This window comes from Spathaspora passalidarum, assembly GCF_000223485.1.
Source record: "Spathaspora passalidarum NRRL Y-27907 unplaced genomic scaffold SPAPAscaffold_4, whole genome shotgun sequence".
Classification (NCBI taxonomy): domain Eukaryota; kingdom Fungi; phylum Ascomycota; class Pichiomycetes; order Serinales; family Debaryomycetaceae; genus Spathaspora; species Spathaspora passalidarum.
In genome coordinates, this window is record NW_006767428.1 from 336,428 (window position 1) to 359,381 (window position 22,954).

The 22,954-nt window shown below is 36.6% G+C and overlaps 8 protein-coding genes across 8 annotated transcripts; 1 reads left to right on the forward strand and 7 right to left on the reverse strand. All coding sequences in view use genetic code 12, as the record gives it.

Moving 5' to 3' along the window:
- Positions 1 to 31: 31 nt before the first annotated feature.
- On the reverse strand, positions 32 to 1,783 carry SGE1 (Sge1p; the record flags this gene model as incomplete). The annotated part of the gene is made up of 1 exon (XM_007375250.1): positions 32 to 1,783. One exon carries the CDS (start codon positions 1,781 to 1,783, stop codon positions 32 to 34), a length of 1,752 nt encoding a protein of 583 aa, XP_007375312.1.
- Positions 1,784 to 2,520: 737 nt separating this feature from the next.
- Positions 2,521 to 4,890, reverse strand: SPAPADRAFT_50634 (uncharacterized protein; the record flags this gene model as incomplete). Its single annotated transcript, XM_007375251.1, has 1 exon — positions 2,521 to 4,890. The coding sequence occupies one exon, from the start codon at positions 4,888 to 4,890 to the stop codon at positions 2,521 to 2,523; it is 2,370 nt and encodes a 789-aa protein (XP_007375313.1).
- A 388-nt stretch (positions 4,891 to 5,278) lies between these two features.
- On the reverse strand, positions 5,279 to 7,839 carry GPR1 (Gpr1p; the record flags this gene model as incomplete). The annotated part of the gene is made up of 1 exon (XM_007375252.1): positions 5,279 to 7,839. The coding sequence occupies one exon, from the start codon at positions 7,716 to 7,718 to the stop codon at positions 5,334 to 5,336; it is 2,385 nt and encodes a 794-aa protein (XP_007375314.1).
- A 1,226-nt stretch (positions 7,840 to 9,065) lies between these two features.
- Positions 9,066 to 10,130, reverse strand: SPAPADRAFT_61137 (uncharacterized protein; the record flags this gene model as incomplete). Its single annotated transcript, XM_007375253.1, has 2 exons — positions 9,066 to 9,617; positions 9,783 to 10,130. Coding segments are annotated over 2 exons (709 nt in total), but the record flags the coding sequence as incomplete, so codon positions are not given.
- Positions 10,131 to 13,052: 2,922 nt separating this feature from the next.
- On the reverse strand, positions 13,053 to 14,422 carry SPAPADRAFT_66706 (uncharacterized protein; the record flags this gene model as incomplete). Its single annotated transcript, XM_007375254.1, has 1 exon — positions 13,053 to 14,422. One exon carries the CDS (start codon positions 14,420 to 14,422, stop codon positions 13,283 to 13,285), a length of 1,140 nt encoding a protein of 379 aa, XP_007375316.1.
- Positions 14,423 to 15,570: 1,148 nt separating this feature from the next.
- AUR1 (inositol phosphorylceramide synthase) lies at positions 15,571 to 17,365 on the reverse strand (the record flags this gene model as incomplete). The annotated part of the gene is made up of 1 exon (XM_007375255.1): positions 15,571 to 17,365. The coding sequence occupies one exon, from the start codon at positions 17,168 to 17,170 to the stop codon at positions 15,746 to 15,748; it is 1,425 nt and encodes a 474-aa protein (XP_007375317.1).
- A 1,429-nt stretch (positions 17,366 to 18,794) lies between these two features.
- On the reverse strand, positions 18,795 to 21,131 carry SPAPADRAFT_152410 (uncharacterized protein; the record flags this gene model as incomplete). Its single annotated transcript, XM_007375256.1, has 1 exon — positions 18,795 to 21,131. One exon carries the CDS (start codon positions 21,099 to 21,101, stop codon positions 19,767 to 19,769), a length of 1,335 nt encoding a protein of 444 aa, XP_007375318.1.
- On the forward strand, positions 18,804 to 21,131 carry SPAPADRAFT_61140 (glucose-6-phosphate 1-epimerase; the record flags this gene model as incomplete). The annotated part of the gene is made up of 1 exon (XM_007375257.1): positions 18,804 to 21,131. One exon carries the CDS (start codon positions 18,834 to 18,836, stop codon positions 19,740 to 19,742), a length of 909 nt encoding a protein of 302 aa, XP_007375319.1.
- Positions 21,132 to 22,954: the final 1,823 nt, after the last annotated feature.

The following is a 22,954-nucleotide window of genomic DNA, read 5'->3' on the forward strand; positions in this document are numbered from 1 at the left end:
TAATTCATGTATCACTATATATATATATATTTTAAAGTGGACTCACAGTACCACTAGAAGTTTCCGAACCTGTTCGTGAACCCCCACTTTCATTTTCTTTCTCATCATCATCCTCATCTGGTGTCTGGTCTCCTCTATCAATATCTTTCAAATTAGGTAATCTCTTGTTAGTTGTGAATAAACTGCATACGAAACAAACAGAACCTAAGGCCAATCCCCAATAAAACACATTTTTAAATGCTTTCATATACTGATCTAATAACAACTCCCTGGTCAGATCAGGTAAATATTGAATTAATCTTGGATTTGCAATCAATTCCTTTGCCGTGAACTTCATCAATACTTGATGATCCATAGAATCCCGTGGTAATGACTCAGTCAAATTATTGATATAGTCTGTTCCGGTAGTTTGAAATAAAAGTTGGGCAATATTAACAGCCACGGTTGCTCCCAAGTTCTTCAAGAAATTTTGGAAAACTGTAACAAGAATAAGGGCACCAGGGATCGATTTTGGGGACACTAATTGTGCTGAAAGTAACGAAGATTGAAATTGTAACCCAATGGAAATACCACAGACAATAAGGATACCTATTCTTAAACCCAAGGATGAGCTTTTACCAAGGAGCAAGAAAAGACCCGTTCCTACCGGTGACAACAACCCGGAAAGAACCATTGTTGGCTTAATAAGCTTTGTAATACTGATGAACATGCTATTACAAAACGATGACACACACACGGATATCACCATGGGTAATAAATATATCCCCGATTGAAGTGCGCTTGCATTGAATATGACTTGGAAATAAAGGGCCAAATATGTCAAGTTGGCAATAAAGAAGGCAAAGTTAAACATGGAACTGAGGTTTGCTGCAAGCACGCGATTTATGTAAAGGAAGTCCTTTAATATGATTGGATTCTTTGAATAATTGAAATTCCAAATGAAAAAGGTGATAATCACAAGGCCCCCTAATGTGAATAACACAATGATTGCCGCTGATCTCCAGGGATATTCAATCCCCCCAAATGTCAATGCAAGTAAAACTAATACCAATCCGGAGGCAAGGAGAAATGTACCCACATAGTCAATCTTGGCCAACTTTTCCCGCATGCTTCCCACAGTCTTTGGAGGTTTAAACCCAAACGTCAACACGGCAAGAGCAACACCCCCAATAGGCAAATTTATAAAGAAACACCACCTCCATGAAACCTTGGTCAAGGCACCTCCAATAAGAGGACCCAATACACTTGATGTAGAATAGACAATTGAAATTGAAGCAAACACAAGGGGTCTTCTTGATATAGGTACACACTCTGTCAAAATCACCATGACCGTGGCCTGGATAGCACCACCACCTACACCCTGGATAACTCTCCCACCAATCAACATAGGCATTGATTTAGATAACGCACAAATCAACGACCCAGTTTCAAATATTATAATACCAACAAATAAAGTCCATTTCCTCCCAAATGCAATTGAAATTTTCCCATAGCTGGGTGCAAGACATGCCATGGGTAACATAAACCCGGCAGTCAACCACCCCACCTTATCAAACCCGTTGAATTGATCCCCAACGGTAGTTAACACTGTAGAAACAATAGTTTGGTCCAATGCGACCAAGAATAGCGATGTAATGCATGATGCTAACGTAAGAGCCAAACTTATCCCCGACAAATATTGTTCATGCGCACGAGTTCCATCCCCCGCATCTGCTTCTATGTACTTGTGTGATGGCAGCAGTTGCTGCTCAGGGTCATGTGGATTCTGATTTGTAGAAGACATGATAGAATTTTTGTTACTAGAACATTTACAGTTGTTTGCCTTCACAGACGGATTTTGTTGCTTATTTATACCGTTATTTGTTTAAAGCGAGGAGAAGTATAATGCTGCCAGATAAATTCCGAATGATGTTTCATAAATGTGTCGCGTGATCAGAGCAATAAAGAAAAATTTCCGGTTCGGGTTGCTTCCCGATCCGGACTTCGGCTTTAGTGCGGCTTAGCATACCGTTGTTAATAGCTGCTTGCAACTTTTTCGCCTGTCCAGTGTACTACCTGGTCATTACATAGCTGGGTGATACCGGAGGGGGCGTCATTTAGACAATTATAACATCTAGTACAGATACAGGGATACCAACACTGAAGAACCAATTAGATTAGGTAAATCTTATTTAGGTGTTTTAGTTTAAGCTTTAGGTAATTGGCAGAAGCTAATTAAACTTCAAGGTTGAACATCATGTCATAGGCACAAAAAAAATAAAAATATCACAACCTAGACACATTTGCTATAGAAGCTCCTTTAAAATTACACATTATATGGTAAAACCTAAGTTCGTTTACTTATCCTTACGTCGTCCTGCTTACTATCACCGCGCTAGTCATTGGGAATGTTTCATTGTATAATTCGCACACTATACAAATAATACCCTTATCGGGTGCAAAAAAAATTTTTTTTTATTTCAAATATATATATATATATATATATATTTTTACATAATACCGTCTAATATCCTATGCACGCTATAAAACATCAGCGTCCTTAATAATCTTATCGAAATAGTCAAACTTTTCCTGAAACAAACTGGAATTTATAATTTTAGTAGGCGACGATAAATAAATTGCTCCGAATTCATTCAGGATACAATACAACTTATCCGCCAACAGCATTAACTGCAAAACACATTGTTCTAATTTGGGATTCCGTTCTAAAAATACAAATTTCAACCGAGAACAATTATCAATTGCGATGGATAGATTATCCAAATTGTTTTTGTTTAGTATCAACGTGAATAATGAATTCGGCAATGTCAATTGTCGTAATGATTTGGAAAGATTGTTCTTCTCAAGATTGATATGCTTGAGCTTAGGGAAGTTGGTGAAACTCCCCAAGATTTGACAAAGCCCCATGTTTTGTAATGTGATTCTCTCAATCAGAGTTGGTGGGATTTTATCAAGATTGAAATATTGCACATGCCCACCACTCAATGTTATTGATTTAAGATGATTACAACTACTTATATCAATCCTGTCAATCAACTCCTGGTTAAATGAACACGATATACTCAAGTTCTGTAGCTCAAATGGGAATCGAATAGGCTGTTCTTCTATAATCACCACATCATGTATCTTGAGTGTGTGCAATCCCGAAGGTAATTTACTAAAGAAATTACCATTGTTAAGTATTATCCTACTACTCTTTAACTGATGAATTTCAATATTTCGTAAACTCCCTGGAAATTCAATAAACCAATCAAACTTGATATTCAGACAGGCCCAGAATTGCAAAGTTTTAATATCTTTAGGAAGGATAAAACTATCGTTTCCGACAATATATTGTGAGCTAGAAAATTCAACTTCTAGCGTTTGTAAATACAAGTCCTTGAGAATACATTTATTCAATTTGTTTCCATGAAGATTCAATCTGGTTAGTTCTTGAGGTAGGTTGTTGATAAATGTTGAAGTAGTGGTAAACTTATTATACAGAAAATCAACATCTTGCAAATATTTCAATTGGGATAAATTGGTACCTTCAATCGAAGTTAGGAAATTCTTGGAAATATTCAAATGATGTAGCTTATAAGGAAACTTCATATCGTTTATAAACTCAATAGAGGCATCTCTCAATGTCAATGAGTACAAATTCAATGGCAATATTAAATTACTAAGCTTATCCATAAACCCACCGATATTTCGAAGCACAACCCGGTTCAAACTGTTCGGAAGGGTGAATTTCGAGGCAATTATTCTAATAAATGGTAGATTTTCAAGATGGAGATATTTCAATTGGGGTAGTCTAAATTTTCCATCTACTATAAAATGCAGGTTGTGATATTGATCGGGATATTCCACGGCTTTTCTAGCAAATACTTCATTTACCTGTACGCATTGATTAGGGCCATATGTTAATGACTTCAAACTATGGGGAAATATTGTATCGGTAAAGAAATGATGAAACACGGGACATTCTACAATTACCAACTTTTCCAAATTGGTGTAGTTTTCCAACGAGTATAAATCCTCAAGTTTCAAGCTGGTCAATGTGAGTGATTTCAAGGATATTGGTAGTTTTACCTGTGTTAGGGAAACTATTTCGTTGGTATGCAAACTTCCATGATAATCAAACTTGGCCAAATAATCAAGATAGCTAATATCAATCAGATTGAGCACAAGAGGATGCTCAAATAATGTTAATTGGGTTAGCAACGGCGGGAAAGAAACTGTTTGGGTCCTGAATTCATAATTTGCTAATCCTAAAATTTGCAACTGTTGCAAATTGCCAGGCAATTGTCTGACATTTTCTAATTTTATGCCATGAACTTGGAGGTTTTCTACAGTTTCCGGAACTAACGGAGAATAATCTTGATTAAAATACACCTCCATCTCCTTTGTACACTCGGGAATAAACATCCCGTCCCAAGACAACTCCTTATTCAACCTCAAACAATATAAATTTTCATACCCCAACAGCAAAATCTGCCTTAAATTAACCTCTAACCCTGGCATATCCCTCAGCGTATCTGTTCTAACCTCGATCTTACCTACACACTTCAAGACATGGTCATATTGAACGTGCAACTGCAAAAAGTCACACACGTCCTGAATCACAATCCGACGCGGTGTATACTTAAACCGACAGCAAAACTTGATAAACAGGGAAACATGCTTGAATGTTACTTTCCCGTTGCCATATACTACACCTTTAGAATCAAGAATATAGTGTTTATGGTGGTGGGGATCAATGTAGTCTATGCTAGCAACGGGAAATAAATGATGGATGATAATCGTGTCCAAATAGGCATTGACATTGAGTAGGCTAAGTAGATGATCACGGGGTATGTAGTCCAACACTCGCACTATCAATTCAAATGGTAATTGAATTAACAAACACATTGGTGATTACTCCTGATAAGGAAATCCGGTGCGATGTGGGGTGGAGACGATAAATTGGTATCAACAAGGATGGACGTAGCAATTGTCGGAAGCTAGATCGGGATGATCACGAAAAACAACAGCCAGTTAAAACAGCAAATCAATCAATTGATAAACAAGGGGGTAAAACGGAACTTGAAATTTGTGGGGGATCGGAGGGGAGTGAAGTGAGATAAACGACACAAAAGCAAAAAAAAAAAAAAGACCGTTACTAAGTAGTGGCCACATCCACAAAATTAAAATTTCTTAGATCAATCTGTGACAGTATGCGGCGCATCACCCAATCTAGTAAATTGTCGGCTGGTTTATCCCATTGTATCCGATTTGAGATGAGGCTATTCTAGTAAATATCTAGATTTAGATTGTATTAATAATTATACACAAATATTTATAATGCTATATGTTTATACTGGTGGACCTTTCTTAAGAAATTCCAAAAAGTCCAATTCACCATTTTCTTGATCTTCATCAACAAATGGAGATGTCTTATGATAATGTTCAGGCACAGACGAAAATGATCCTGATGTTGTAGTAGTGGTTGTGGGAATGTTGACCGGTGATGAGGTTGCTCGTTTCGGTGGGATTGGTGTACTTGATTTCTTTTTATGTAATGGATCATCCGATCTTGACCCTTTCGAAAAAGCACTGCCTTTTCTAGTGTTATTCGGGGTATTTCCATGCGTGAATGTAAACTTGTTTAAACTTGTATGGAAATCATTCTCCCCAAAATCTTCAGAAAGCACATTGGAGAAATCATGAGTGGTTGATGTGAATAAAGCCCCAACGCCCGCGCTGACGCCTTTATCTTCTTTATCATTCTTGTATTTCTCCGCTAAACTTGGATGAGGAACATGCTGACCATGTATGGTCTTGACGCCCTTTTCTGATAATCGTTTTTCAATATACTTCTTCTGAAATTCAGCAATGTTTTCCTCGGTGGGTAATTTGTACAACGGGAATTTGAACTTGTTTAAATAGATTCTCCAAAATTTGTACTGTTTCAAATCAACCAATCCAGAGCTGGCACTAAGAGAGTTCTTGGCAATTCGTGCACTTGTGGCCATAGTAGATACCGATTCAGCATCATCATGTTGACTTTGCAGATGGTGATGCTGGTGCTGGTGATAATGGCTATGATGATTATGGTGATGATGATGATAATGATGGCTATTATGAAGGTTGTTTTCAATGATATTATCCACCCGTTGTTTATTCTCCCGCTCGAAGTTCTTCAGCACGGTATAATTCCATGGTCTTTCCCGATAGAAAAACACCAAGGAGTCAACAAACCCATTGAATGGTTGCATGAATGCTCCCAATAAGTTAATCCAATAAATAGGGCCGTATTTTTCCTCATGGTTGATCTGAGTGATGTGTAAAATGAATGGAAATAACCAAACAAAACAATATGCAAACGGATAAACAAAGATTGACTTCATTTGCTTTTGAATTATTCGCTGACGTTTTCTAAAGTTTTCTAAATTGGCCTGATGAAGGTCAGGATTGGTGAAATCGTCAGTTGCTTGATGATGCTGTGCTTCAGTGTTACCTCTTCTACTAGGGAATGGGATAATTACATTTTCTTCTTCTTCTTCTTCTTCCTCTTCTTGCTCTTGCTCATGTTGCTGTTCTTCATCTCTATTACTTCCACTACCGCTGCCACTCCCACTTTCCTCATCTGACTCTTCATGTTTCAGCGGTACTCTCAGATTAACAATGGTTAAATTGGTGCTATTTTCGGCATTATCGGGCAACACAAACTTGGGAAATATATAATTCCTGATAGTTTCAAAGAAGTACGACAATGCTGAAAAGAAACTTGGCTTATCGGGTTTTATCTCGCCAGTTCCTCGTCTAGCATTACTATGCAACGTGGTAAACACCCCACCCAAGGTTTTGAATTCCGTGATAACGTGATAATAAATCAAGCCATAAATCACAAAAATGGCAATGACAATACAATACCTTGGAACCCAACTCAACACCATTCTATACCATAATGGACGCAAGGGCAAATAACACCACGTGACCAACGAGGCGTACCCGGTTCCATTGACAAATGCCATACTTGCCAAAATCAACGGCAAGAAGATCGACAAGGTATAAACGTAGATTCTATATCGATACAACCCCCCTTCTATTCTTGATGTGGTTGAATGTTTAACTTTCGTGTTTAGTTCTGGCTTGAATATAAGTAAATAGGTATGCACGGCAAATGCCATGATGGCAACATCGGCCCCTTCAATGGCAGTAGCAGTAAAGAACCCCACCGCTTGGCAGAACCGCGTATTGTAATAGGACATGGTATGGGTCAATACCCGGGTAGGGTACAACAACAAGATAATTGCCTTGATCAAATCGAAAAACAACAAAAAGAAAATCAAATGATGGCGAAACACAAGTCGTTTCGGATCAATGGCAAACAAAAAATAGAATGCCACTAAGCATAATGCTATGGATGCACATGATGATGATGTGGCCAATACTCGTTGAACAAATATTTCATGTTTGGTAAAGTTTTCAATTTGGTTGAAACTACTTCGTTTAAAGATTCTCGGTATGAATGTAAATATGCTGGAAAGGGTTGTGGTGATTGTTGATGTTGTCAATGTCATTTGTTGTTGCTGAGGTAATGTAGTTTGGAGAGTATTGGTAGCTGTGGTAATAATATCCGTGGATGTTGTTGTCGCCGTTGCTGCCGCTGTCACCGGTGACGATGTTTGTGTCGCTATTACCTCGCCAGACACTAGCAACAACAGAAGCATAAATAGTATACCCAGCAGACGCATTCCAAAGTATCTATGGTCTATATTATCTCACTGTTGTTATATCGTGCTATGTAGATATATCTTAGTCAATGTTTGGCTAATGTTTGCTTGTTCGGTGTTAAGGAACTGAATGGAATGTGGTGAAAGAATTTTTTTTTTTTTGGTTTTTATGCAATGTGTGCGTGGTGGGTGGGTGGGTGCGTGCGCCTGAGATTTATAATCTATCTAAATATGTCTACTTTTACAATCAACTTGTTTTTCTTTATATATATATATATATATATAATAAAGAATTGATGATTTAATCGGCTGGGAAACTTGATTTGACTTGTAAGATATACGTTTAATTCTCCACTACTTTAGCATCAGCGTTTTTTTTTCAGGGTTATGAAGGTTTTATTTTAGAAAGTTTTTTTTTTATTTTTCCCTGTACGTGAAATTTCGAACATGGAAATATGCACGCGGCAAGGTTATTTTTTTTGATGGTCGGCGAGTTTTCCGTGCTGGTGCATATTGGCATGATAGCTTTTTTTTTACTGGTAGCTGCAGCAGTAGCAGACATAAGCCTGGATGCAGACAATTTATCGACTAAACAATAGCGAATATTTTTAGCAACCAAAAAAGGATATTCTACAATGTGCTTGATCATATACATGCTATTGCCATCAATATTGTAAGTCGAAGATGATGTGTATAGCCAAGCGTGAAAAACAGCTAACAACACATTTAATTTAATTCTTGGAATGTGTGTAGGACCCTACAACGTTTGGGTTTGCTCAAAAAAGCGCAAGAACGACAACGAACTCAACTATTCAACATAAACAGAATATCTATTGGTATATAAATATGACCTTGATAAATCATTTGTTTGTGCTATAATGTATCCATTTGCAACCTTATTATCAACTATTACTTTTTTGTATACTTTTTTTTGAACACATGACCAAGACAAACTTGACTTCGAGTCTTTAATTTGCATAAATAAAGTATAGTTACAATTATCTTTGTTAAATAACATATTTCATTTTTTTTTCCATTTTGAGGCCATTCAACCAACCCTTTACTATAAATATAACTTAGAATAATATCAACGAATAATGTGACTACATATAGCAACCAAATCCCCACAATGCTATGCAATTATAGAGTTGAAGTTGAGTGATTGGATAATTGTTTGTTTTTTAGTATTCCAATATTCTTACATTGCTTTAAAGGAGGATTTAAATTTTCGATGTTTATTATCATTGAAACTTTTCTAGGGTATAAGAGAAGCTTTATTAATAGGTTGAATAAATATTAAACACAATAATCAAAACTATTTCAACCTTTGCTGATGAAAAAAAAAACACAATTCACAATCAGTCAAAACAAAGACTAAACAATTAAAAAAAAACAATAATAAGCAAAACAATTACACAGATTAGATTAACATTGGCACAATCATAGCAACAACAGCAAATAAATTCTTGACATAGGCACTATTACCACTGTTAGCAACATATGGTACTGGCACTGCATTAGTAGGGTTTGCCACTAAATGTGAAACAGTATCATGATAATGATGATGATGACCAATAACCTTGGTAACTTCAATACAAATTTCTTCAACACAACTAGTAAGAGTGATGGTGTGAACATTATCGGCAACAGTAATAGGACAGTAAGTTTCAATAGTAGTTTTCTTGACAGATTCAGTGGTTGAACAGCTATCTGATTCGTCACAATCAGTGATGGTAATGGTGATATCGGTAGTGATGGTTGTATATTCAGTGACTTCGCCACCTTCAGTGTCAGTACCAGATTGAGTAGCACCCGAGTCAGCGGGTTGTGGTTCTTCTGTACCTGGAGCAACAGTGGTTTGGGGTTCTTCTGTACCTGGAGCAACAGTGGTTTGGGGTTCTTCTGTACCTGGAGCAACAGTGGTTTGTGGTTCGTCAGTACTTTGTACAACAGTAGGTTGTGGTTCATCAGTACTTTGTACAACAGTAGGTTGTGGTTCATCAGTACTTTCTACAACAGTAGGTTGTGGTTCATCAGTACTTTGTACAACAGTAGGTTGTGGTTCATCAGTACTTTGTACAACAGTGGTTCCTGATTCACTGGAACTAGAAGATTCTTCCACATTTTCAGCTTGGACGGGATATATTTCACACTGGACGTCTGAACCACCAATATAGACACTACCATCATTGCAGATAATAAATTCAACAAGTGCACGTTTGGTAGGTCTTGTCAAATCAAGCTTACCATCGATAATTGACCAAATTCTAGTAGCTTTGTTGATATCATCAGTAGTCATAAGCTTACCTTGATCGTCAATAACAATATATTTACCATCAGCAGTAAGTTCACCTCCTTCTTGAATTATAAATTCAGCAGGATCTTCTTGACCAACAACCACTTGATTATTATCAACATGGAAATTAATGGTGTAGTCTTTGGTTTTGATAAAGAGCTTGAATGGTTTTGATGGATCAACCTCTGGAGTAGGGGTTTCTGTTTCTTGTGGTTCTTCAGTAGATGATTCTTGTGGTTCTTCAGTAGATGAAGCTTCTTCAGCAGAAGTGATTTCTTCTACAGATGAACTGTCTTCAGTGTACGAGCTGTCTTCAGGAGATGTGGATTCTTCAATGGACGAGCTGTCTTCAATGGACGAGCTGTCTTCAATGGACGAGCTGTCTTCAATGGTCGAGCTGTCTTCAGTGGACGAGCTGTCTTCGGCGGACATAGATTCTTCAGCAGAGCTTGATGGTTCTGGTTCTTCTGGTTCAACATAATCAACAAGTTCAATAGAACTGATTCTAAGACTACTGGCACCACCACACGTAGAGACAATCTTACCATTGCAAACATAGAAAAGCACAGCCGTAGAATTAGCCCACTCATGCAATTCTAATTTACCATCAACAAGAATCCATTCATGATCCTCAGGAACTAAATCTTTTATTAATGTCAAAACGTCATCAACTAAATCAATTGCATTTTCATTAATAAAGAGTCGGGCATCTTTTTCCAAAAAGAAATATTCATCAGGACTAGACTCTCCAACTGAAAAATATGGAACTTCTTTATCATCTCTCTTGACATTTTCATCGTCAACTTTCACATAGGAAAGATAGCCCAGATCACTCAAACCATAATTGATTTTAATCGATTTTGGGCCGTCACTTGTACCAGGTTGATGTGGTTGAACTTTGAACGAAAGATATTTACAACCTGGAACATTCTGATCAACTATTTCTGGACTCAGAGGACAAACAGATAAGAATTTAGAAGGTTTCAAAGTACCGTCTTCAAGGTCAATGGTCCAAGTGATTCCTGCGGTCGAAACTGCTTCTGTGGATCCTTGAACTGTAATAGTTAAATCATTCTCTTTGATCTGCAAAAGGTAAGAATACCTAGTTGACTTGCTTAAAATTAGTTTAGAATTGGAACTATGGGACATGAAATAACTATCTCCATCATCAGTAGTAACAACAATATCAGATGATGGAATGTCAATATCAAATGCAGCATTTCTATTACAACTCGTTTTAAATTTCAAGTCATCACAAAGATGGAGGACCATATTGTCCCCACCTTTTGCAGGTTGTTTAGTTTCTGGATCTATTGGTTGAAAACTGTAGGTCAATCTTCCGTTTTCAACAAGCCATTTACCAACAGCTTTTGCTTCATCAACCCAATCAAGTTTAACATTTTCGGCAACAGGTGATCCATCTTGGATGTCAACAGTATCGGTACTTGAGGAAATGAACTTTTCTCCGTGTTTCAACTTACCATCAACTAAGGTAAATTTAGGCTTGTAGCCACCATCAGGAACAACTTCAAGGACCACAGATGTAGTTTTTTCACCTCCTGGAATACCTTCTTCTTTAACAGCTAAATATTTCCCTTGACCCTGGAACACTGCAAATGGCAATGCCTGGGCTAATGATAAGGCAGCAAGAGCCGTACCAACAAATGATAATCTCATGATTGCAAAATATATTTCTAGTAAAATTAAACGAAAGTGCTAAGAAATATAGTTGATGATAAAATAGTAAGAAATAGAGATTGACAATTCAAGGGGGATTACAAGGCACATTTATACCTAAGATATTTCTATACAATTTGGATTGCTCAAATTTGTTGGTCATACAAAATGCAACAGTATTCCTTACTAATCTTGTTTCAATCTCTTGGTATTTACAATATAACCCCCCAAAAAAGCGTGATTTTAAATAACTACACTTGGTGGCATAAGAGTCTTGGATTATGAAAACAAGTTTCCAAATAGGTGTTGTGAATATCAATAAATATCTTGGTATTTGGGTAGTATTTCTCAGTAGCTGTGCAATAATTTTGCAATTTCTTGGATTTTGCAAAGTAACCCACCAAGAAAAGAAACCACGATTACAATTATTGAAACAAGTTGTGGGTGAATTTCTTGTCCAGTTCTTAAAATAGTCGCGATATTTACTATAGAAATCTCTTGGTAAACAAATTGTATCTTTGCAATAATCTTGTAATAAGATTGTAATTTCTAGGCTTTATGAAAACAAACCTGAAGCAAAATAGCGTGGTAGGTTTAGTTCTTCCATATTTGGTCAAATTCCTTCTACTTTGGTAAATTTGTTTTTTGCCGTGATTGTGTAATACTCGATAAATGTCTTGAATTTTGTTAAACATTATAGTTAATACACAACCAGGTAAACACGGCCAATACCAATCAGATGACCACGCAACTTTTCAAGAATTTTACACCACGTGTCTTTAGTGTAAACAAATGAATAAACAAATCTAAACACGACTATACTAATGGCAAATCGTTCCAAACAATAATTTCGTGTGATTCCAAGAAAAATTTATTCATTAGATGTAAAACATTTGATTCTACCACCAATGTATAAAATTTGGGAGCTGGAAAAAAAAAAATTGTAATTCTTTAAAGTCATGACTTTCATATGTATACTTATGCGGGTTGTCCAAAAGAGAAAAGGTTAAAGAATTACAAAAGTACTCAATATTTTTCCTGGCTATGTTTTCAAATACTTGTATATCTACTTTTATGTCTACTACTGTACTTGTAAACATAATTACATATGTATATCAAAGCAAACTTTATTTGCCCAAAATTCTATCAAATGCAAACGTCAAAGGCGCAGGCAGAAATACTAAAAATAACCTAAATTCTTATCTCTTGTCACATTCTACTACTAAGTTTTAGAAGATCTAGTTAGTATTGTTGTGATTTTTTTCTTGAAAATTGTTGTGGCGTTGGTGGGTTGTTTGAAATACCTTTTTTAGGCAGATTTGGGTGCAAAAAAGTCTTGGCTGTTCTTTTTTTTTTTTTGTCTTTTACAAGAAAGTTTGCTTAACTAGCAAAAGTTTTTTTTATTTTTTGATATACACCCGGGGGATCAGTGAAAGCACAACTACATAGTGTTTGAATGTCGAGGTTTTCATTCGTTGTATTATTCGTATCTCTCACAAAAAAGTTATGGTGAAAGGTTTAATTCAAACATGGGTATTTTTCGCAACCAACTATTTTTCTGTAGAAAACATAATACAACATTAAAACTATACAATAGATAAACACACAACTCTCATATAAACATTTGAACTAAAGCATGAACGATAAGATAAAATAAAATTGTAGTTTTGTTTATCCTCTTTATAGAAACAGATCTATTCTCAAGTAAATAAGCAATGGGATCATATTCTTTCAGCAGATTAGTTGGTGTAACCGGTTTAGGAGTGGGAGTAGACATGACATCAGGAACAGTACTGAAGATAGTTAAGGTTATAGTGACTGAAGTATAAAGATTTGGTTCCAATGATACTGAATCAGCAGCCAATAATTCAGGAGAAGCAGCATGTTCTTCTTTTCCACTACATGCAGTTATTATGGTTGTTGTTGCTGATTTTGTTACGGTCGTAGTGGAATAAAAATCTAGCGTGGGGGTTTCAGTAGGTGTATCATCTAATGTAACATAATCATCTTCTAATATTCCTTGGAATAATATTTTTTTCAAAACTTCTCCTGCATCCTGATTGTTACAGCTAGTTTCATCTTGCTGTTGGTGTGCCAGTTGTGACAATACTGCCTCGATAGATTCACAGTCAGGATCTGAACCAATACCAACCCAATACATGTTACCTTCCCTACACACTTGAAATTCAACGGCTTGAGAAATCGTGGTATTACACTTGGTTGTTGTTGTTGTCAACATTAGCTTCTCATCAACAACACTCCATCCCAAAGAACCTTCACCACCAATAACCAATTTTCCATCATGTGATATTTGAACAGCTTCATTTGCCACTTTAAGATAGCCTTCTTCAAGTGAGAATTCACCAGGTTCACAGCTTAATGTGATCAGGGTTCCATTAATTGTGAACAAGAATTCAGTGTCATTGTAACTGCCAATGATATTGAATGGTTGGTCATGGTTGAATGTATTCAGTTGCGTTTCTTCAGCTAAAGATTTGGTGCAGGTAGTTGCTGTTGTTGTAATGCTATTGATGAGTGTGACTGTAGTTGTAGTAGTCTCTGTAATTTCACTTGCTTCAAAAGCCATATAATCTTCCTCAGCAAATACTATTTGGTCAAGCCTTTCTTCAGTAGTAGCACAATTTATAGTTGATGAGGAGTAATTAGTGACTGTAAGGGTGATTGTTGATGTTATTGTTGTATCAGAATGATCATCAAAACCATAATTTTCGAGAACTTCGTTTTGAACCATCAAGATTAACTCTTGTCAATTATCCCCCAGGATAGTATGAATATGATAAGGAGTTTCAGTACCACAGTAAAACAATTGCCTCGAATAAACCAAATACTCATCATTTTCAAGTGACCAAGTTCCAACTTCACCTATACCTGTTGAATTTGAGATGAGTTTCAAATATATATCAACTTCACCAACAATGGTATCACCTACTTTCAATAAAGTTTGATCGAGTTTTAAATCCAAACCATCATTACTATCCAACACAAGCTCATCTGTAGTTGCATGGGTGGTTAGTTGATAGCTTACATTATTAATATTTGTCCCGACTTTGAAGCAAGCCAGGAGGGAAACGAGTGAGAATAATAAGAACAGTAATTGCATTGCAGTTTGAGGAGTGAGAGGCGGGATATGACATGATTCACACAGAATATCGAAGGATAACCAGTTCTTTAAATCATTGGTTCTTACATTGGATTTGGATTACCCTAAGAGGATTAATTGAACAAAAAGAAAAAAAATTAAAATCAAGACCGTGTTTCTTCTGTACAAGTTCCCCCTTTCGACTCCTTTCAATGTAGTTTGGTAGTGATACCCAGGTATTGCCTGTTCCGGCAAAAACGACATATCACTTACCAGGGCACATAATAAAATTTATTAGAGCTCAAGTTGTGGCTATGTACAGGCTACATAATAGTACCAGTTATGCACAGTCGTATCATTATTAGACTAAAAGCAGTTCGATCTATTTCAAACAATGGCAATGTAGTTTACTACGCGATTGCCGTAGATGGTTGTGCCAAGTTTTTTTTTTTTTTCAAGAATAAACTTTTGCAGTACATTGCACGCGTGTAACAGTTTGACGCGTTATTTTAGCAGAGTCAGGTAAATTATTTACATATTCTATATTCTAGGTCACTCTTGGTTTTTCTTGATATGTTTATATTAAATTGATTGTTTGTTGTATATGGCACCACTTCAAGGTATTGAGCTAATTTTTTTTTTCTTGCACAGACCAATAGTTGCAAAAAAAAAAAAAAAAATAAGTTTTGTCTTTTGGTTTCACAATATGAATGTTGATACGACGTGAACATTCATGTTATTCGAAAAATGTTCCTACTGGATCAGCTCAACGTGTAGATCTACAATCTTAGCATATTTTGAATTTACAAACATTAAACTTTCTATAAATGAATTAAATTAAAATTAATTATTAAGACAGGTTCTCTTTAAAGCAAAATTGGTAGGTAATGTTATTGAGGGTTGGGTTAGTATTAAGGTGAAACTTTTGCTTTCATCAAACGAATTTACTATACAAATTTCTCATTCTATTAGTTATTATCTTGTCTTGACTGATTTCTTAACAGTAGGAAGACTAGTTCCATTGGATGTAGACGATTCCATCTCATCTAATGATGTATTTGAAGAAACATAAAGAGGTCCATTTTCAAAAACCGAAGGGCTATTAGAAGCATTCGACGACACTTCATCGTCGTCTTCATTAACACCTCTAAGAGTAGCCATCTCAAACGATTCTTGAACTTGTTCCTGGATTGGTGGAACAACAATGGGCCCAGTAGGGATAATTGGTTGCAATGGATATGAGCCAGACACAGCTGGTTCTTGTTCAGGATAAATTCTCGTGTATAATCTGCTTTCATCATCATTTTGGTAAATGTAATTTTGTGATAATGGATCGATTTCATTAATGTTAATATGCTTGAGTTCCGTGTATGACCATCTGCAAAACTTGGTGGGGTCGCATACAGGTAAATACTTGTACTTGGTGAATTCAAACACCACAAAGGATAACATGGCACCTCCAATCAAATCCACAAAGTAGTGATGGGTCAAATACATAGTACTCCACCAAAGCCAACACCCATAACATATCCAAAGTGGTTTGAAACGAGGGAATAACCAACACAAGAACAACACGTCCATAATGGAACATCCCGAATGCAAGGATGGGAAAGCTCCAAAAATAACAGGAGAGTTGGAAAACCCAGTGGTGTACATATCAATTCCAAGCAAAGCATCGATTCTGCCTAATCCTCCGGGAGATCCATGCATGGAATAATTGGCAGGTTCCAATCCGTAAATGTTTTTATACCAGGGAGCTGCGGCGGGGAAAAGGATTTGAATAATAACCCCAAATAAATTCATGTAACCAAATGCAAATGCAAATGAACGTAACGAAGTTGGAGGGCCAAATAAAAAGATAATGCCCGCAACAACAAACGGTAAACTGAAATGTAAAATACCATAAGGCAACCATGCAATAATATCAAGCACACGGGTGTTTATTGTGGCCAAAACATTGGATAAATCATCACCATATAAGATGGTTTCCATGGCCGGTAACACTTGGACGGAAATAGCAGGTTTCCAGGTGTTTGGAATCTTGGAACAAGTGAAATACAAGGCCAACCATGCAAACACCGGTAATGCATGAAGGAAAAACTGGGACGTAGCAGGAACCAATAAACAAAGAATGAATGTAATAGCAATTGGGAATTTAACTAAAAATGATACTGGTAATATTATAAATACAAATGAGAAAACTGAAGTCAAGAACCCATAATGGAGTATTTCCCCCTTCGACCATTGGTGATGCTGAAGTTTGCGGATGGAAGTATTGATGCTGGTATCTGTGTTTAAATCTGGTAAAGTTGTAGTTGGAGCCTTTTCCAGAAGGAAGTAGCTCTGAAATAACTTGATTGGACGTAGGGGTAACATTGTTAATCTTAATATACGAGCCATAGTATTTGTTGATATATATTTATATATACTCCGTGAGTTCCGGTTGTTGTGGGTTGTTCAACTTCTTTTACCTATTGCTTGACGTATATCCGATGTATTAATGCTGTGTTGTGTGGTTGCGGTTGTGCTAGAAAGAGAAGAATAGTAGCAGTTGTGATGTTGCCGATTTTCTTTATTTGTCAATAACAAGGAGACAGAGAAAGAGAAGATTTTAAAAAAGAAAAGAAAAAGAACAAAAAAAAAAGAAATAGTGCGCTATTTTTTATTATTTGTCGGGTTTAAACTTTCTGGCGGTGTCAACAGAAAGTGATGATGCAAGTAATATCAGTTGAAACGGAACAAACTGATTATTATAATTTGAACCGGCTGAAAATATATCAACAATTGAACCTTGGTGAATACAAAGACTGAAACTGTAAACATCTATGTACCCGCCATCGCTTTACTTGGCAATATTTTAAGGAAAAACGACCAAATACCAAATAGATTAATTCTAAGCCGCATGTTTCATTTACATGCCTAGCTTTGTTTACATTTTCACCATCAATATGGTGAAATCGCTCATATGCAACGACATTGAATCAATAGTAGTGCTTATTTGAAGTCAATTTACTAATTATAAAAGTTAAAGAGAGAAAAAAAAAAAGAACAGATCATGGTACCACTTTGATTGGTTATGCTACCATATTTGTACCTTTTTCTTATTCGGTAATGTGATTATTTTTTTAGTTTGCTTCTCTGGTTCTCAGAATAGGGGCAGAAAAAAAAATATCGTGTGTTGGTCATGACTTCGAGAATGGTAGCGCGCATTGATCATGTGATGGGCAAATCCGAGCAGCCACTTCATAGCCGAGATGGTATTTTCGAATGACATAATTTTGTAAAGCGCATCGGTGTGATCGGGCAAGTTGTATATGGCTGGCATTTATTCTGTGATGTGGTTGTTTTCTCTGAATGATCCAAACTTGCTTATCGATTGGACTTTCGCCGTATATTTTTCTTTTTTTTTTTAGTTTGATAAGCCTTCCGACAAGTCCGAACAGGGCTTTTATCAGGAGATTCTCTTTTTCATGTAAAAGCAAAATAGCTAACCGGGTGACTGGCCTGAGTGATGCGACGAGGAGCCAGGGTTATATACCGGGAGCGATGCTGAATTACAAGCTTGTTTAAGTAAAAACAATATTGTATGTGGTAGCGCGAACGGATTATATGTGGATACATTAATCTTCATTTTTGGTGAAATTCCCTGTGGCTAGTTAGTTCTAGTTATTCAACAACTAGTTGAAGATTTTGTGACAACTTATAGTCGAAGTACTGATAGTGTATATATTTTCAACCAATTTTTACAAAAATATCATCACAATAATGTCAAATAATAAACCACACTATTGCCTTTGTTTTCTACACAACCCAATGATACCTACTCCATTGAATACCACCTATCCTCTGTAATACCCCCCAACAATAAGATTTGCTTGCACCATCATGTGTGTCAATTTTTAGTCAAATCTTAATAATAATTCTCAACATGAATATAATCCTGCATATAACTAGATGCCAAATTATTCCACGCGAACAACCCACTGGGTTGCTTTTTTTTTTTGACTGTTACTACAACCACGTTCTTTTCAATACAAAGTGTGTTTCTCCTCACAACTTAACCATGCCAGTTGAAGAACTCGAAGACCGCGTCATCATCACTGACCCAATTGACCCAACAAACACTGCTACCATTCTTAAATACGGTGCCACTGTCATTAGTTGGAAAAATCAATCTCAAGAAAAATTATGGTTGTCTGAAGGTGCTCATTTAGATGGCTCAAAACCAGTCAGAGGTGGTATTCCTTTGGTATTCCCAGTTTTTGGAAAACAATCGGATGAAACCCACCCAACTTTCAAATTACCTCAACATGGATTTGTTAGAAACTCCACTTGGGAATTCCTTGGTCAAACTAGTGAAAACCCCATCACGGTTCAATTTGGATTAGGTAAGGAAAATGTCGACCCTGAGGCCTATAAGTTATGGGGTGAAGGTAAATATGATGTCACTTTGATCTTGACTGTTAGTTTAACCAAGGACAAGTTGGTTACTTCAATTGATGTTGAAAACACTGGTAAGGATGCCTTTGAATTCAATTGGTTATTCCACACCTATTTCAAGATTCCTGACATCACCGATACGCTAGTTAACAACTTAATTGACCATCAAGTTGTTGATAAGGTCTTGGGTGAAGAATACGTTGAAAAAGCTCCAGCCATTGGCTTCCACGAAGAGTTTGACAGAGTATACAAGGATGTTCACGAAGACAAGACATTACAAATTATAGAATTGGGCAAGGTTTTGGTTAATGTTGACCGTGAAAACTTACCAGATGCCGTGGTTTGGAACCCTTGGATCAACAAGAGTGCCGGTATGGCAGATTTCACTCCTAAGGATGGTTGGAAAAACATGCTTTGTGTCGAACCAGGTCATGTTTCTTCTATGGTTGATTTAAAGCCTGGGGCTAAATGGACCGGCAGTCAAATTTTGACTCTTGGTGGAGAGATTAAAATACAAGCTAATATATATTAGACAGTTTTGTATATTACACTAAATTTAACTAAATTTTTCCTTAAACCTTTGAAATTTATTTAAAGATTTTTGTGACGATGAAATTGTAGGTTTGTCATAAAGCGAGAATGGTTCCGGTATAGTTACAGATCTGGATTTGGGTATATTTGTGGAATTATGTAACACATTATGATTCAACGATTTGGAGGGACTTATTCGGGATAAGTTGGGTATCTTTTGTAATTGGGGTATTGATGACTTTCTTGAGATTGTTTTATGCGAAGGAGAGTGCGTGTATGAGTGTGGAGGAGGTGGTGGTGGCGGTGGCGGCATTAAATTTGTAGTTGTGGTTGCCGTTACTGTGGTAGTTGTACTTGCAGTTGTGGTTGATGATACTCGGGATGCAAGCAGAGGAGAATGGTACAACTGTGATGTTGATGGTTTTTTGTTGAGGTTGGGAATGGATGGTTTCTTTTGAAGTTGAGGTATCGAAGGTTTCTTTTGAAGTTGTGGAATCGAAGGCTTCTTTTGTAATTGGGGTATCGAAGGCTTCTTTTGTAGCTGGGGTATCGAGGGTTTCTTCTGTAATTGGGGTATTGAAGGTTTCTTACTTAATGTATGAGTGTCTTGCAACTGAGGTATTGACAGCTTCCTTTGTAAAGATTTGACTCCAGATAACTCCAAAGAACCAATTCGAGTTTTGGGAACACCGGTAGGTCTTATAAATTCTCGTTTACTAGGTGATCCCGAGTCGGAAACCTGGATTGATTTTTCATTCAATTGTGCATGTAGATTCATTGACCGTTTGGAAGGTGAGATCTTAGAAGGAGATATCTTATTTGGTGATTTAGAAGGCGAAATTTTAGTCAGTGACATTTTAACCGGCGAGATCTTTCTAATTGAATCCTTTCTCTGATCTTCATCTTCTTTGTTTGTGAGGATAGGAATGGCCACGATTTCATCCTTGCCATTCAAAGTTCTTCTTCTCTTATTGGAAGAAGAATCATGAACTGAGTAGTGTTGTGATATCGATTCCATTTGGTTGAATCTCGATCTGTGAATTATACTAAATCGCTTACTCCTATTGCCTGAACTAGATGAACCCGACGAACCTTCCGAGCTTCGACTCTCAGGAGGAGAATTTATCATCATGGAAATCTCATTGGCTCGATCATTCAATTCAGAAAGCACATTATTAGTCAACTTATGGGAATATCCTTTATTAACCATACATGTTGCAATTGAAGATGTGGGACTATTCAAATAATCAGGAGGTGGCGATGCTAATGTCAACTCCCTGATTTTTTTTGTCGGCGTGTTCATAGACACTGTATCTATGTTTGTATTTATATTCATATCTATATTCATATCCATCTCCATGTCTAGTGTTGTTCTGTCTCCTTCGGAGTCGAAGAAAGAATTTGTTTTTGGTTGTTTTACTTTTGTTTGGTTTAATTATCGTTAATGAATTTCCTAATTGGGAACAGACGTAAATAAAATTAGTCACGTGGAAAGATTTGACTTGTTCGATCCCCAACTAAAGATCCAGGAACAGATCATTCGAGATAAAATGGAAATATCGCAAGACCATAACTAGGATTGTACAAGTCAGGAATACACCTCCAAATAAACTATCAAACAAGATAAGAAAAAAATAAAGGAACCGTTTCACTGTGGATCAAGGCAATCACTTGAATCAAATGCCTGTAAAGCAGCCAATTTATTTTTCTTTTTGCAACACAGTTTTTTTTTTTTTTTTTCGCTTCAAACCTTAAGGCATTTACAATCATACGATTGATTGTAACAATATACTGTTAAGATCAAAAGAACGTGACTATAGAAACCTGCTTATTAAAGTAGTGCTCGCGATGAGGTCCGGAGAACTCATCTCTGGTTGAATTAGCACCTGTCTAAAAAACTCCAGTTAAGACGGACTTTGGAGCGGCACGATTAATGACCTGATCTGTTGCAATGCACCTTCTTAAACTTTCGGTTGGAGATTAACTATTTTACATTAAAACCACCCAATTTCCGATATCAGGAATGTAACACCATTTGTAACACCATATGTAACACCATGTTACATGGATATTTCAGACCTAGTCCGAGCGGATATCCATCCAAGAACAACCAAAACAAACGGATATTGCCATGCACGTGATAACGTAGGTTTCGGAAATGGACTAAAAAAAAAAGATAAATAATAATAATAATAAAAACCTGTATGGCTTTCAAAGTTTCAAATGACACCTGTCTAATCTGGAAAAGGTTGGTTTTTTTTTCCTTCTCCAAAAAATGATTTACGTAACAGAGAGAGGGGAGGAACGACGGAGGCGTTTATGGCTATTCCTCGGACTTTACCTCCTATTCTTTAGTCTATCGGACTTGTTTCTCCTACAAGAATACTCCTCAGTAAACCAGATTCCCAACAGAAACTAGTCGTGAGTCATATTAAAATAGGAGGACAAGGATGATTAAAGATATGGTTTAACACAAGAAAAGAATGAAGACGTTTAACAATTCGGGACGAGCCGGAAAAATCAAAAAATCAGTTGAGCAAAAGCGATATGGCTTGACAACTTTGTAATGTGAGCCCGTTACTCCTAACAAAAAAACTTAAGATCCCACGGCTATGATGATTTTTTGTATTTAGCATGTTTTTTTTTTGAAATTGAGGAGAAGTTTTCATTTTTCGGTTCCACTAGCTTAAACTCCTCCCCTCATATCAAAGTGAATTGAGGAGGCCGCAACTCAGGGTTTGCCATGCAGGACCACAACGTCTTTTATTATGTATAAAAAATAAATCAACAATTTTCTCGGATTTCGGAGAAGCTAAAAAAAAAAAGAAAGAAAAATTGTTGACATATTTCACATAAGCCAGTCGTAGCGGAAAAGGCAATTTAATTAGGGTACTCCGAAACGGAACTAGACTCCGAAATGTAGCTGTTGTGAATTTGTTGATCTGCCTCCCACATGTGAATGTGTTATTTCGGTATGAAGCCGTTTGTTGAGCCAATACACATCGTCTGCCTACTAAATGCTTTCAGCTGTAGAAGGTGATTCCCCCCTCCTTACTACGGGTGCTATTGGTCCATTAACAATAAACAACAAACCGTTCCCACTTTCCTTTGCTTCGGACTTGCTCGAAAACCAAAAAAATATTTTTTTCAGCACATGAAAATGATTCCGACATCGTCCGCGTGGTCGGATAATTGTGGATAATTTAATTGTAT